A 17,135-nucleotide genomic window follows, 5' to 3' on the forward strand; every position below is an offset into this window, starting at 1 on the left:
TAAACGCCACACTTTTTTGAGAACTTTTTGACATTTTTTTCGACCCGTTGCAAACATTAGAAACATTCCCCTTTGAAGCCGCCAACTCTTTTCTTTTTTCGTAAATTAATCCATTCGATTCGACAAGATTTTTCACACACCTTCCTACGGGAATTTCTTATCCCTCTCCAAATTTAAATATCCTTTTTAGAATGTAAAGATAAATTAAGATCTCACAATTAAATATTACTCAGAAATTTTCAATCTGTCGATGGCAAAACAAATTCAAAATTACACTCAACAGGTGCCTCCAAACCAATTGTGGTCGAAATGACCACACCCGGTGAACCTGCAACACCAACACCACTACCACCATTGATCATATCCTACAGTTAACAATAAATATGTCAATTAAACATTAAACACTCTCATGTGCTATTGAAATTTAAAATCTTTTCCAACCCCAAAGGGGTGGTTAAGTGGTTGGGTGCTTGAGAATCTCCAAAGAAGACTCAGGTTCAATCAACATTAACCTCACTTTGGGGCCTTGCCTTTAAAAAAATAAAAAAAAATCTTTTCCTTAAATTGGAAATCTAGTTTTTTGGGAAAAAGATAAAGATGACAATTTTACTTATTGCTTTAAAATTGATTCATCCATATCTTGTTTGGCAAATGGCTAGACTTGGTATGTTTCCACATGCCAACAAATTACTGCCACGTGTCTAAGCATTTCTTGGTCTTTATCATAATCATCATATCATAACCATATTTATATGTCCCCAAGAATGACTCCAATTTTATCTTTGATCTATGTTTTTCAGACACACATTTTCTTTATAGTCAAACTCACCACAATCAACAATATAAAAAATTAAAAACTGCAATTTTCATTTATCATAATCAACATTATTAATATCATTTTGATCAAAATCCAATGGTTATGGGTGAAGGTAGAAATCAAAACTCTAAAGATCATCATGATCATCATAAAAGTTGGGCTGTCAAGGGATTGTTACAAGAACATGGAAAGCAACATCCATGTTCTTCTAATGAAGAAGCTTCAACAATTTCAAATGGATCATCATCATCATCATCATTGAATTGTTCTTCATCTTCATCATTTGACACAGTGGATGATGCTTCTTCTTCTTCAGCTAATTCCAGTAGATCTTCTCTATATGATCTGTCAGACCTCATGTCCCACTTACCTATCAAGTAAGTTTCTTTATTTACATAACAAAATTCCAAATATATTTGATTTGATCCGATTATTGAAATGGATATATCATTTGTTAGTTATCCATCAAGTTAGTACAATTGATTACACAAAAAGATTCTAAATTTGTTTAATTTTTGATTAATTATTCGTATAAGAAAAAAATATTCACAAAAAGATTAAATTGGATTAATATATACTGAGTATACAAAAAGATTAAACGCACAGCTTTTTGGCACGACCGTTGGCTTGGGAGCTTCATTCTGAAAGAAAAATACCCCCGATTATTTGCACTTGATACTGATAAAAGTTGCACCGTCTTCGATCGGGTGGACTTAGCTGGGTCATCCTTTTCATTCAATGGCAGTTGGCTCCATTCTCCAAGGGGCAGAAGCGCTAGCGATATGGAGGAGCTATCAAGTTTGATCGAGAACTTTACTCCACTTCAGAATACTAATAACGTTACCGAAGACTCGTGGCTTTGCACCCTAACAGATTCGGATAACTCTTTCACCAAACAAGTTTCGGCAAACTTAGACATGCTTCGTCTCCAACCTTCAACTGTAAAACCACCTACAAAACGCAACAGATCTGTCCCATTAAAAGTTGAACTTTTCGTTTGGCGAGCAAAACTTCATCGACTTCCAGTTAAACTCGAACTTGACAAACGTGGTTTAGACCTCGGTTCGGTTCTTTGCAATATCTGCCAAGACTCGTCCGAGACAACCGAACATATTCTTGCCACATGCCCCCAGGTTAAAGCTATATGGTTGGATTTTTACAAATGGTGGAATTTTTCTCCCCCGGCAGAACTAAACGTCGCGGATTTATTTTCAAGTAGCTGCAGCTCCAGTCTCTCATCGATAGGTTCAAAAATATGGGAAGCCACCAAGTGGGTCTGCGGTTATTCTATTTGGAGATATCGCAACCTAAAAATCTTTCAAAACCAAATCTGGGACATACATTCAATTCTAGCGGATATCCAACTTTCATCCTTTAAATGGATTTCGGGTCGAATAAAGAAAGCTCAAATTCAATGGTCACAATGGCTCATTAACCCGAGCTCGTATTGCGTTGTTACATCAAGAGTGGGCATTGGCTAATACCCCACAGCATCCCCTATGCTTCTCGTGGCTAACCTTCTATAAGGCAAGATCTTCAGGGGTTAAACGGGCCTTGGAGTTTATGCTTTGTCGCTGCTCGATCAGCACTGTGTACTACTTCGTGTCCCTACTCGATTCGTTGAGTCCCCTCTCCTGGGGGTTTTACTTATAGTCGGTTTTTTATTCCATTTGTCTAGTAGTTATAATCGTTGGATGTTTGTTACTTTTCGGGGATGTATAATGTACATATATTTATATATTAATAAAATTATTTTGCCTTTCAAAAAAAAAAAAAAAAAGATTGTAGCTGATAGCTTTCAGCTGATAACTAGCGGCGGTTAATTTTTTAGATATATATTTTGATGTTTGGTAGGGTAGTTGAATCTGTTAGACAATAAAGAGTAAATGACGAAAAACTAGAAGCTAAAAGCTAGTTCTAGTAACTTTTAGCTTTTTCCGTTTGTATAAAAGTTTTTAAGTTCGTGTTACAAACGATTTTTTTTATTAAATATTAGATTTTTCGTAAAACCTCAAAGCTCTTAAAAACTTCTAACAACTCTGGTGCCAAAGGAATATCTTAGTCTATGTTAACCCATCAAGTAAGCTCAATATCTTCAAAAAATTTGAAAATTTTGTACATTCAAATTTAAATACTACAACGTGTATTTCATATCTTAATTAACCCATCAATTAAGCTCAACGCTTTACACAAAATAATTCCAAATGTGGTTAATTTCTGCGTTATAGATCCGTATATTGAAATGAATATTTCGTGTACTAATTGCAGAAGAGGACTTTCACAATTTTATCATGGGAAATCAGACTCATTTACATCTCTTGCAAGAGTAACAAGCATTGAAGATCTTCCAAAAAAAGAAAAGAAACCTTACAAGAAGATGAAAAACAGCTACAAATATCATACACTTCCTAAACCAATCATCTCAAAGCAAAAATCCAAAAAGAAGTTTTATGTCAATACCATCAAAAAGCAACAAAATGAGTAATCTTGGTTTAATATATGTAGTTAGATTTGGTGTAAATATAGGGCTTTTGTTCTTTAATTATTTGTTCATAAATAATAATATGGAGGACCAATCAAAGAAGTTAAATATCCCCCAGATACATGAATTAAGTTAGAAAAATCTATGATTTAAAAAGATGATCATTGTTCAATATCATAGTTTTGTAGCGGGTTTGATCTCCTCAGTTGTGATGGTGTAACCATGGTAATAACTTATGTGTTTTTGCACCTCTGTTTCAACTTGAAAACAATAGGTAAAATTACTATAACTTGTTGAGCACAAAATAAACATCAAATGGCCTAATTGTATTTACTAATCATTTATATAAAGACAAAAAAAGCATATCTTGTTTAAAAATGGCATTTATTTATCTAGTAAAATATCGACAACCTAAGACAACACGCAACTGTATATCGCAATCGGCTAACAGGTGGTACTTTTAAAGGATACGCCATACATACAGATCTACGGCTGGATAATAGTTCAATGGTCGGGTGAAGCCTTTTTGCTCTTTGAACGTTGCAAGTGTGATTTGTGAAGGGTAATTGGCCAAAATACACTCTTTTTTTTTAAGTTTTCAAAGAAAATACACTTTTTTAAAAAATATTGTCAATATACACCATTGAGTAGACCAAAGTGTTGGTTGACCACCATATACCTTGGTCGACCACCTCTTTTTTCAAGGTGGTCGACCAAACTTCATTGAGTCCCCGGTCGACTACCATGTAAATATGGTCGACTACCTCTCATTTTTTTCATGGTCGACTACCCCAACAAAAAACAACGCGGGCGACCCAATACTTGGTCGACTACCCAAAATAATGATGTATCCTCAATCTCACTTTTAACTCATTTCTTCTCTAATAATTCACCACTTGAACTTGAATCGTTTTCACTCTTTTCATGTATCATTACCATTAATATCATAAATACAGAGCTATGAAAGAAGTTAAGTGGAAATCAAGTTTAATTGCATAAAACCTACATAAAAAAATATGACCAAACTTCTACAGTACTTGTATCATCTTCATCATCATGAACTTTTATTCAAGATTTTGTCACAGATCATTCAAACAACAAATTGAACATATATTTGTGATCTAGAACTGAAACTTAAACTTCGTAATCGATAAATTTCAGTTAACAACAACAGAATCGAAGTTATTCGACCGGTGTTCTTCGTTTGCTCAAAACGAAGCTGTTTTGGCTTCTGGATTGTTTCGAAACAAAATCGAGGAAAATAAAATAGCAGGGTTGTTAGAATTCACAATGTGATGGTGTCTGCAAAGTTTGAACTCTTAATCTTCATTATCGTAACCGAATTTCGAGGTCAAAGTTCGAAATCCAAAAGTCAACCTATTATGTTCATCATCAAATTTGCAAACTATACGATGTTTCAGGTTGAGATGTTAATTGTCGAGTGTTATGTTCATGATTTACAACAAGTTTAAAGAAGGAATCAAGGCCTAAAAACAAGTGAATCAAAAAATTCGATTTCATGTTCATGTTATTAATTGTAGCTGCTGCTGTTCAAATTTTGGATACACTTTGTGGGTAGTCGACCATGTATTGGGTCGCCCGCGTTTTTTTTTTTTTTTTTGGGTAGTCGACCACGAAAAAAATGAGAGGTGGTCGACCATGTTTACATGATAGTCGACCGGGGACCTAATGAAGCTTGGTCGACCACCTTGAAAAAAGAGGTGGTCGACCATGATGTGACAACCCGGAAATTTCCAACCAAATTTAAACTTTAATCTTTATATGTTTCCGACACGATAAGCAATATTTGTTAAGTTAAATTTCAAGAATTTTAAACTATGTTCATACATTCATTCAACCTCGACCAAGTTCCAACAATTCACGAACCATTAAACGAATATGATTATATATGTATATGTGTATATATATTATAACTTGAAACGTAAATAAAATATTAGATTAAATACTTTATATGATTGTATCTGTTTCAAAATGTTTATCAATGGAATTAGAAGATAAGATCAAATGATTGAATTATCAGATATATTGAATTATGATTACAAGTCTCTGTTGAAAGGCCCACGTTGATTTGAGAAATCTTTCCATTTTAAAAATATTCGGAAAATGGTAAAGTGATTTATAAATAAGAACAAATTGTCAATCATTGAGAACTAGACAAAGGATAGTGGAAGATTGAATCTCATAAAGACTCGATTGATCTATTTAGTTTCAAATGTACAAAAACGTTTTCAGTTTAAAAAGAACTTTATTATTAAAACGTATATAACTTTTATAAATATCTAGAACCACTTTTGACAACTCATTACTTAACTAGTATGATAAAGATAATGATATTTATATTTTATTTTATTAAATATATATAACGATTTAAATTAATATTATATATATTTATACGCGTATTATACGTACATAGTTCTATACTTTTACTATACTTAAACTTTACCTTTACTTTATTTTTACTTTACTTTAACTTTAATAATTCACTTTAATAATTCATACTTTAATAATTCACTTTAATAATTCATACTTTAATAATTTATTTTAATAATTCATACTTTAATAATTCACTTTAATAATTCATACTTTAATAATTCATTTTAATAATTCAAAAATCTATTATAAATAGAATTCAATAGGTTTCATTATTTCATAGAAACTTGAAAATATTTTTCTCTAAACTCTCTCAATCGATTTACATATATATATTTACTCCGTATTATTTCAAGATATTATTAGTATACATAAAATATTACGATGGAGTGCTGTCCGAGTGATTTCGAAATTGTTTTTCGAGTAGGATAGGATTAAGGAAATTATGGGTTATAGCTATGGAGGTGATTGAGTATGGTTCATGGGTATGCTCGTGAGGTCAAAATAGTGTTTATCATTTCCGTTGCGTCTACGTACCTTTCCTGCAATATTAAATCTCAATATTGATACGTGAGTACTCATAATTTAACTTTTACATACTAATAGTGTATCCCTAACTAGTGCTCGAGTATTTAGGATTATGCATGCTTGTACTTTTGATATTGCCCTTAGACAGGTTAGGTTGAATCTTGAATTAGTTACACTTGCGGTTGAGATAAGGTATAAGATATGCATGTCCTTGGAAAGCTAGCGAAAAATTAAGAACTTTTCCTTTAGATATCGAATGGTTTCGATGAACGGATTATAAGTTATAATCAATTGAATTTTCGATATTTTTATTAAAAATGATTATTATTATCGTCGTTTTTATCGTCGTTCTAGTTTTATCTTATTACTATCATTATTATTATCTTTATCAATAAAAGGGATTTATCATTAAAAATTGTTATTTTTTTATTATTACTATCGTTATTATCGTTAAAGTTATAATTAGTATTATTATTATTATTAGTATTATTATTATTATTATCATTAATAATGTATATATCATTATTTAAAAATGGTTATTGTTATTGTTATTATTATTATTACTATATTATCATTAAGATAATTATTAGTATTATCGTTAATAATGTTATAGTAACTATCATTATTAATATTAGTGTAATTAAAACAAATATTTGTAACACCTAATTATTTTGATTACTATTATTATCATTATTATGAACACGATATAAAAGACGATTAAAAGCTATTAAACGAAACGATTAGGAAATAATGAGTAAGAGTATCATGATGAAATTAAAATATTATAAGATATTGATTTAGATAAAATTATTGTTCTTATTATTTTTATCATTACTATTATTATTAAAAGTATCGTTAGTATTAAAACTATCATTTTAACAAAAATTATCATTTTAATAGGAATGTCATTGTTATTATAAAATATCATTATTATTATTATTTTAAATAGAATTATTATTTTAAAGATAATATTAAAAATTATCGTAAATATTAAAGTTATCATAATTAGAATTATCGTTTTATCATAATGTCATCTTAGTAATTATAAATATTGATATTTTTTTAATAATAATTATTATTACAAAATAATACAACTTTTACTTACTATCATTATAGATATTATTTTATCAAATAAATATGTGATACAAACATATTTTACTACGTGTAATAACTTACTTTAATAATACCTATCATATTATCTTTATTAAATTAAATGAACCCTATAAATTTTATAACTTAATATATATAAAAGTATATTTTATTATATAAATTTAAGATAAAATTTTTATTTATTAATAAATAAATTATATTATTTACTCTAATAAATCTTTTAAAAATATTTAAAAATATAAAACGACGATATTTAAACTATATATTAATCATGTATAGATTTTTGAAAATTATTTTGAGTCAAATTTACTTTTGTTGACTTTTACATATTAGTCTCGAGCATTAGGATTGTGGTACACTATGACTTGACCTAATTTGTTAGACAAATATTGACCAACACATAAATATATATAATTAATTTAGGTTCGTGAATCCGAGGCCAACCTTGCACTTGTTCAATGACGTTATATGTATTTTTACTACGAAATACAGTATGGTGAGTTTCATTTGCCTTTTTACCCTTTATATTTTTGGGACTGAGAATACATGCGCTTTTATAAATGTTTGACGAAATAGACACAAGTAATTGAAACTACATTCTATGGTTGAATTATCGAAATCGAATATACCCCATTTTATTAAAGTCTGGTAATCTAAGAATTAGGGAACAGACACCCTAATTGACGCGAATCCTAAAGATAGATCTATTGGGCCTAACAAACCTCATCCAAAGTACCGGATGCTTTAGTACTTCAAAATTTATATCATGTCCGAAGGAGGATCCCGGAATGATAGGGGATATTCTTATATGTATCTAGTTAATGTCGGTTACCAGGTGTTCACCATATGAATGATTATTTTTTGTCTCTATGCATGGGACGTATATTTATGAGATCTGGAAATGAAATTCTTGTGGTCTATTAAAATGATGGAAATAAATGATTATGATAAACTAATGAACTCACCAACTTTTTGGTTGACACTTTAAAGCATGTTTATTCTCAGGTGTTAAAGAAATCTTCCGCTGTGCATTTGCTCATTTTAAAGATATTACTTGGAGTCTTTCATAGCATATTTCGAAGAACGTTGCATTCGAGTCATTGAGTTCATCAAAGATTATTATTAAATCAATTTATAGTTGGATAGTGGATATTATGAAATGGTATGCATGCCTGTCAATTTTCAATGTAAAGAAAGTTTGTCTTTTAAAAACGAATGCAATGTTTGTAAATTGTATCATATAGAGGTCAAATACCTCGCAATGTAATCAACTATTGTGAATCGTTTATAATGTATATGAACGGGTCCTTTCAGTTGGTATCAGAGTGGTGGTCTTAGTGAACCAGGTCTGCATTAGTGTGTCTAACTGATAAGTCGATAGGATGCATTAGTGAGTCTGGACTTCGACCGTGTCTGCATGTCAAAAGTTTTGCTTATCATTTTGTGTCGAAAATTAACTACTTATCATCCTCAGAAAATTACCTGTTTATCATTTTTAGTCTAAGACACGTCTTGCTGCATTGATTGCATGAATAGTGTATAGACAAAAATTCATATCTTAGCATATCTGCTAAATCATATCTTATCGTATCTGTTACTTTAAACTTTGTCTGACATATCCCGCAAAGTCCTCTGTAATTCTATGTAATTAGAATACCATCCGTTAGCCAAAATCATTTCATTAAAAAAATACTTTATCCTATCGTACGAAATGGAATTCGTCATCAGTTCAAGTCACTCAGATTCCGAAATGGAATCCCATTCAAGCTCTGAAAGCAGTGTGACCGGAATAGATCAACCAATCAGTCATCACCTATTCTGGATGAATTGGGGATGGGTTCGTAGCCTCCTCAATCATTGGAGACAAGAAGAAGGTGATCCCTTCCATCCACCACATTGCCCTCTTGACGAAGAACCTGATGCACTTATCGACGAACCTGTCCGAAACACCATTTTCTCGCTCATTTCCAGAGTATCTCGTCACGATTATTTATTACATTAAATTTTAGATTTTATTTATCCGCTCGTCCGAACCGACAATCACCCCGGTGTAATAGAAGAAGTCAATGAGCTTCGCGCTCGGGTAGTGGCTTTAGAGAATATGGTGCAGAGATTACAAACACCAGCAGCAGCATCAGCAGCATAACCAGTACCACCATCATCAACACCAACAGTACCATTACCACCTCCAACCACAACTGCGTCGTAAACCTCAACTTCACAATCTGTCCCACGAGCATCAACGTCATACGCACCATAGATACCAAGGAGTACCAACAACAATAACCGAAAAAGTATTAATTCATAACTTCATTGGAGAAACATTCCGCGGCGATTATGTAATCTCTAAAGTCTTAGAGATTATCTAATCTAGCCCTAACCATAAATCAGTTAAGCGAACCAAAATGATAGAAGGAAGAGTAGAAACCCTGACAAAAATGGTGTGTGATTAACAAGCTAAACTTGCTTTACCAACAGCATCAACAGTACCGTCAGCGTTACCAGCATCGTCAGTACAGTCAACATCCGAATCAACAACACCGATAACATCACAAACTCCGTCAGTTTAAGAATCACTGTGGACATCATTACGAATCAATAACGTGTATATTGTATCAACGAGTTATGAAGAATTAACTCATTTCCTCTGAAGAAATTATATGTGTATATATATATATATATATATATATATATATATATATATATATATATATATATATATATATTGAAATAAATCTTTCCGTGCTAAGCTATTGTGTGTGAATCTTAACTACTCGGTTAATTCATATTACAGATATGCAATAATGTACGTCCTTCGGCCGCAACTTAACCTGCGTTAACTACAATCTCTATCGCAATTCAACAAATTCCAATTCATAATAAATCAAGTATATATTTGATTTTACACTTTCATCATCGATGTACCCGAAACTTTTCAGATAACATCATTCGTACTTTGCGAAATTCACAAGAATTCCACGAACCGAACATCATACATCAACAAATAACGAAGTATTGATTCATAATTTCAATGTCATTAAAGAAATACTGCATAAAAGTTATGTACTTTTTAAAGCCTTTAGGGATCATTCAATTCTAGTTTCAACCGTAAATCAAATGAGTTTAATTTAACATTAACTCATTAAATCTATGTTACATCTGAAGAAAATATACATATATATATTTTCATAAAGACTGTAATAAAATTATTTTGTACAAAATATTAATTGTGAATTTTTTTTTAACGGGTAGGTAATACCCGAGAGATATATAAATTCACAATTAATATGTTACATTCTTCGAATCTGATTTAGCAAATCATCAATTATACTCCCTACTTTCACAACAATATACATTCTTTTATAGAAATCAAAACAACCATACTCATTCAAAATTTAATTACATATTCTGATTTTGAAATCTCAAAATTCAACTTGAGATATGACCAAAATCATCACTCTTAGATCCTTACATCTTTCACAAGCTATATTTTGATTTCAAAACTGTGTTAGAACATCAAATGTATGTTAATGATTACAATCTGTGTTCAAATTCTTCGAAAATTTCTGAAGACACTTCGAATGATGAGCAATCGAGATAATGATCCAACCACATGTTACCCACAGTTATGTACCCGAAAAAACTCTTGAAACCAAAGTAAAAGTTTAAACAACGTATCCGCGTCAGATTCTTTGGCATTTATTAGCAAAAATGACTTTGCGACTCCTATTCAAAGTAGCCAGTTTTGTCACAGCTCCAGCAAGTCAACTTTGACTTTTCAGTCAGACTAACCTTATTATAACCTTGAGATATACACCATCGTTACCAGGGAACCTTTTACATTCCACCACATTATTAGCAGATGTACCAACAACTTCATTACCCTTTGACTTTAGCCTCTCCAAAAAGTCATTATAATTATTCATTGAAACACCATCATTTACTCATTCGCATCTTGTAATGAGAATTGCCATACGAATCATTGGGAATTAGCAATCAGTATTTTGAAATCTCGCAGCATGTCTACGCCAACAGTTATATGTGTATATATAACGTCTATCTTCTGGACTTAATTTGAATGTGAAGTTTCTGAAAAACACTCCGAACTACGAATTGGTTCTCCGAAAATGGAAAAAATGCTGATAAAGCAGCAAAAACTATAAACGACTTTAAACGGTAAAAGCTGGATGATAATGATGAAGTGTGCTGGCAAAGCGCAGAAAAAGAGAAGTTTTGGAACTGGAAAACAGATTGAGCAAAGTAGGAAGGAGGCTGTGGACAAATTACAAAGACTGAACCTGACTTCAAAGGATCCAAATGATTCAGTACCTGCTGAAGTCATTAACGAATACCTTGCTCCTGACACTAACCCCCTGCGGACAATATTCTTCATCATCCTCTGATATTAGAAATTCTAAAATATCATCATATCTTTCATTATAAATATCCTCCATATTTCTGAAGATATTTTCTTAATTTTTCTTATTTGAAATCATTTACCTCTTCGCGCTATCTGTATTACATCATAAAAGAAACTATTTTAGTTTCTAAATTCTGAAACATTCAAGTTTAAAATAGGAATATTTTGAAGTAGTGTTGGGAACTGAAGCATGAATTAGTATAATATAATGACACTTGATCAATGTGATTATATTACAGTAAGTCATGCTGAGTTTCTAAATGGAACGTGATGATTCACAGATCATAACATCATCATGTGCCATGTTATACGACTCTTGTATTCTATTTAACCTCTAAAATATCAAGAAAATATTTCTTGATGATTCGGCCTTTTCCAAGGTATTCTAGTAATTTGACAAGTCAAGATCGTGCCATCACAATTTTCTTCCTAGAACATTGATGATGTAGCGTGAGGGTACGAAATAGTATTATTTTTAATACAAAATACTACAAAATATGACACAAGTTTTATTAATTTACGGATGGGATATACCTAAACCTTGCTACAACACTATAGGCAGTGTACCTAATCGTAGAGTAGTGTAGTTTTTAGTAAGTCTGGTTCGTTCCACAGGGAGCTGGTGATACTTACTATATTTTTAACTATATTTATACAAAATATATATAATTATATAAGTAGTAATATTATTATAAAAGGGGGGTTTTACCGTTTAATGACCGGTTTGTCGATTCTATATTTTAAGCGTAAAGATAAATGACGATAATTAAAGTGCGTAAAATAATGACAATAAATAAAATGACAGTAAATAAAATTGCGAGTATTAAAATGACAGTAAATAAAGATACGATGAGAAATACAATAAAAGAATTATGCTTATTTAAACTTCCGTAATCATGATGTTTGACGTGTTGATTTTAATTTATTACCATGGGTTAATTGTCCTTTGTCCTGGTTTATTTGATACGTCTATCTGGTTTTTGTCCATAATAGTCCATCGGTCATAAATATAAAGTGCGAGTATCCTCGTCAAATTACCCTTATACCCGAAGTCAAATATTCCAACTGATTAAGGATTTAAACTGTGACGCAGTTATCACTTCTATCAACAATTACACCAGTTATCACTGTATGTAATCTACCCCTGTTTTAATTAGTTTATGAATATTAATTCATCCACTTGATCAGAATGAATAATCAATTACCCAACCCAATTGATTAATTAAATGATTATAACAGATTCCATATGAACGTCACTAAATAGGACAACCATAATCATTATTAATTATTAGGTTAATTAATTTGAAGATAGGTTCGAAAGACTCCAATGAGTTGTCACTCAATTAGACAATACCCCCCATCTATTAATAGTCAATAGTCCAATTTCCACAAGTGTCGGTCTTTTGCCCAAACCTTAATTATGGTACAAAGTTCAATAACCCCGTCTTAATATTTTAGCCTAACATCACGATTACTTCGGCTCAAATAAGCATAATAATAACTTAGTTACGAGACATTAAATTAAAAAGGAAAGACATAACTTACAGTGGGTATTAATATCGTAGTATTACACGGGCAGAGTCTTGACTTAAAACCCGTAAATCATTTGTTACAATACTAAACTAAATCATAATTATTAAAATTATAATTAAAATTATAATTATTTATTTATGTTATATGTTTACAGAGAAGGAAAAGAAAAGGATGTGTTTGAGTTCGTGCATAAACTGCCTTTTTATAGGCATTTGGCCAGATTTTTACTGCCATGCGACTCGCATGGGTTTATGCCTATTTGCCACGCGACTCGCATGGCCACGCTGGACAGCTCACATATCTTTTGTCTTCTTGTTCGTCGACATATTTATTAAATATATATAAAATATAAATAATTTTAATAATTATTTATATATTATATTATATTTATGTGCATAGTAGACTAGATATTTTTGGCCCATTGCGTCGGGCGTTTCTTCTTGGCTCGGGTCCCGGTTCCGGATTTTCGGACGTCCTTTCGTACTATTTTATATCGTGTACTTTGCGTTCCGCAACTTGTACTCTTGTCATTTTTAGACGTTCTTCATCAATAATTTGAACCTTTTTATTTGTATCTTGTATATTTGAGCTTTTTGGACCTTTGTGTCTTTAATTCGTCGTTTTCTCCTTTTGTCTTCGCACTTATTTAATATAAACGAATATCACTTGAAAATGGAACAATTGCAACTAAAATCTTGTCTTTCTTGGGGGATTTTGCTATGAAATATATGTTCCTTTTTAGCCTTATCAATATCCCCACACTTGAGCGTTGCTTGTCCTCAAGCAATACAGTCTTGAAATAATATAATACATCACACGAATCACTTCTTTATTCTTCACACTTTGTACATCAGTGATTTTGATAGAGCGGTATAAACAATGATATTAACAATAGAACCATGGTTAAAGGTGGGTGTGTCATCCACAGTTGCCTTGGGTTTAGGTCAACGACACTTGCAATCAAATAGCCGATTTATTTTCGGTTTCCAAAGCAAAGTGCACATTTAAAAGGCGGTTTACAGTCCCACATGACTATAAAAATGTAGATCCTTTAGGAAATTGGATCTTTATGAAAACATTTGATCTTTTAAAAATTCAAGCTAGATTTTACCCTAGACAAGTTTTCTGATTTGACCCACCATCGGTGTTGCAAAATATATTTGTGGATCAATATTTTGGCTAAAAACATTTAGGTTCGTGTAATCCACTGCTACCCCTGTATCGGAAAGCACACATCCAATTTACTTGTTCCGTATATTACCTTTCGGTAAACTACCGTCCGGTTGTAAAGGAAAGCGATGAACAAGAAACTGTTAAGGCAATGTCCCATGACATGCAGATGATTATGGTCTTTTGACGTGTCGGATGCTAGTACTATCCTTGGTAGGAGCAATAGTAAAGATCATCCTATGATTTTTCGGTCTGGCACAAGGTCCTGTCTCCGACCATGCTATGCAACCACCGTTCTTACGGTTGACACCCGATTTGGTTCAGGTGACCTAATGAATTCCAGGTGAATTCCTAGGATTTTACGTTCAATGGTGATGAACGCATTGAAAATGGGTTTTCAGAAAACAAATCGGTTTGTATTTTTGATCAAAATATTTTCTCGTTCAAGCTCGAGTTTAGATATCATTGAATTCCATGAGTTTGAATTCTCAATCTTTAAGGTCAATCTCAAGGATTGAGTAATATCAGTCTTAAAAGCTGATTTTTAATCTTTAAGGAGATTATCCTTTTCTGGGGATCTGATTCATTAGTCTTATCCAGCTAATTTGCACGGTGCCCCCCATTGTACGAGATAAATCCTTCTCATGGTTAGGATAAATCTGACCACTTGGCGACCCTGTTTGATGCTGAGGTCCGTGGATTTCCAGCCGATTTTAGAGATGACTTTTCTAGATTTTTCGTCAACCTACAGCTGGTCTGGACAACAACTTCATGACCTAAATCAAGAAGCGCGTGTCTTTTTCGGAAGACTTTACTTCCTTTTAATGATGGAATTGATTCATCGTGTAGATCCATCTTTTCTTTCAAATATATTACAATAAACCGGGTAAAACTGTTAATTAAGTCCAAAACAAAAGCACCTGCAATAACTTTACAGAAACATGTGATAGATAGTTTTTAATTGAATAACTTGGTACATTCTCCCCACACTTAGTTTCTTTCTTTGCCTTTTTATTCTTCTTTATTCCTTTTTAAATGAATTCAAGCGTTTTGGGTTGTTTCTCAATTTATGTCCTCGAGGTAACGATAATTTCGGTATTAACACCTAGTTTTCATCGTTCATAAATATGTATAAACATGATTTTGACTTCATTTAATTGAAAATTTTGAAAATTTTTACTAGAAGTGGGTAGTCAGTATATAAGACTAGGGCTGTTCCTTGTTATCAGAGAGCACTAGATTCTAATACAACTACTGCGTTACTAGTATTTTAGTTGAAAATTTTTCAAATTTTCATGAAATTTGGCAATTAAACTAAGTATAAACCCGAGAGAATTTATAACCCTTCCCCACACTTGAGATCATGCAATGCCCTCATTTGCATGAAATCAGACTATAATTATAAATTCATGAGGGTGATTAGTGTAGAAAAGTGATTAAAAATACCGAGTTTGTAATTACAAAGCTCGTCGAATGATTGATGGCGCCTCATCGTTCATTCCTCCATTTGTTATATAACATTTGTTATTTTGCGCCTTGTCGTCAAAATTGGTACCTTTTGCTGAACTTTAATGACAGTCTTTGAAAGTGCGTTGTTTTACCCTGTTGTGTTCATGATATAAACTACAAACATATATACATATTTTTGAAGTTGGGTATATTTCCCCACGTTCAAAAATTTATAAAATATAATATTTTTTTTTGGCATACTTTAGATCAATAAAATTAAAAATAATGATAACAAAATTTTTCGCCCCGCTCTCGGGTAAAGCAATTTCGGCTCTATGACCTAGTCTTCAACTCACGACGAATTTTAGAAATCAATTTTTTTTTTAACTTAATGAAATAAAGTAAATTTTGTTTTTAAAATCACACAAAACTTAAATTTAAAAAGCATATTAATTTTTATATAAAACCTACAAAATAAAAAAAAAATTCAGAATGGAGGGAGGAAACTAGTTCTTTAGTGTCTGCTAGCGGAAAAGACCAATCGGGTTCCATTCTCGGAACTACACGAGAACAGAACAACTAACTCTAGATAGCATTTTCTTTTTAGAACATTTGAATCTCCCCACACTTAGGTAGCCGTGGTGTCAAAATTGTGATTAACTTCATCGTTAATTTCTCTTGGTCCATAATCAACTTGCATATCCGTGACTTTTTCTTTAAGCCATTGGTCGGATTCCTGTGTAATATCCACAATTTCAACTAGTTTCTCCTTTTCTTTAGGTGATAGATTGGATACTAACCGGTTACATAACTTAAAGTTCCCCTTGGTTCTAGCATCGCGAATCCGTTTAATAAGTTTCTTCATTGAACTATTAATAACGAGATCATTTAATTTCGTATCAACAACGGGGTTCTTTGTTATCATGTCATCATTAGGTGTTACTTCATTTTCCCCACACTTAGGCGTTTCATTATTATTAAGCACTACCGTTGGAGTTGGTAAAACAACATGGTTGTTACCAATCGTTTTTGCTGGTTCAATGGTTTTGGTTGGTGGAGATTTAGACTTTCGAATCATAAAGGTGATCGATTTGTTACCACTACTAAGTGTCATTCTTCCATTTCCTACATCAAATAACGCCCCGGTGGACGCAAAGAATGGTCGACCTAAAATTAGAGGAATGTTTGGGTCCTCTTCTATGTCAATGACAATGAATTCGACTAGAAAGGTTAAA

The 17,135-nt window shown here is 32.0% G+C and overlaps 1 protein-coding gene across 1 annotated transcript; it reads left to right on the forward strand.

Moving 5' to 3' along the window:
* Nucleotides 1-797: 797 nt before the first annotated feature.
* On the forward strand, nt 798-3,765 carry LOC139892692 (uncharacterized). Its single transcript, XM_071875809.1, has 2 exons — nt 798-1,194; nt 3,086-3,765. Exons 1-2 carry the CDS (start codon nt 914-916, stop codon nt 3,300-3,302), a joined length of 498 nt encoding a protein of 165 aa, XP_071731910.1. The 5' UTR covers nt 798-913; the 3' UTR covers nt 3,303-3,765.
* Nucleotides 3,766-17,135: the final 13,370 nt, after the last annotated feature.

The sequence above is a fragment of the Rutidosis leptorrhynchoides genome, chromosome 2 (assembly GCF_046630445.1).
Source record: "Rutidosis leptorrhynchoides isolate AG116_Rl617_1_P2 chromosome 2, CSIRO_AGI_Rlap_v1, whole genome shotgun sequence".
Lineage (NCBI taxonomy): Eukaryota > Viridiplantae > Streptophyta > Magnoliopsida > Asterales > Asteraceae > Rutidosis > Rutidosis leptorrhynchoides.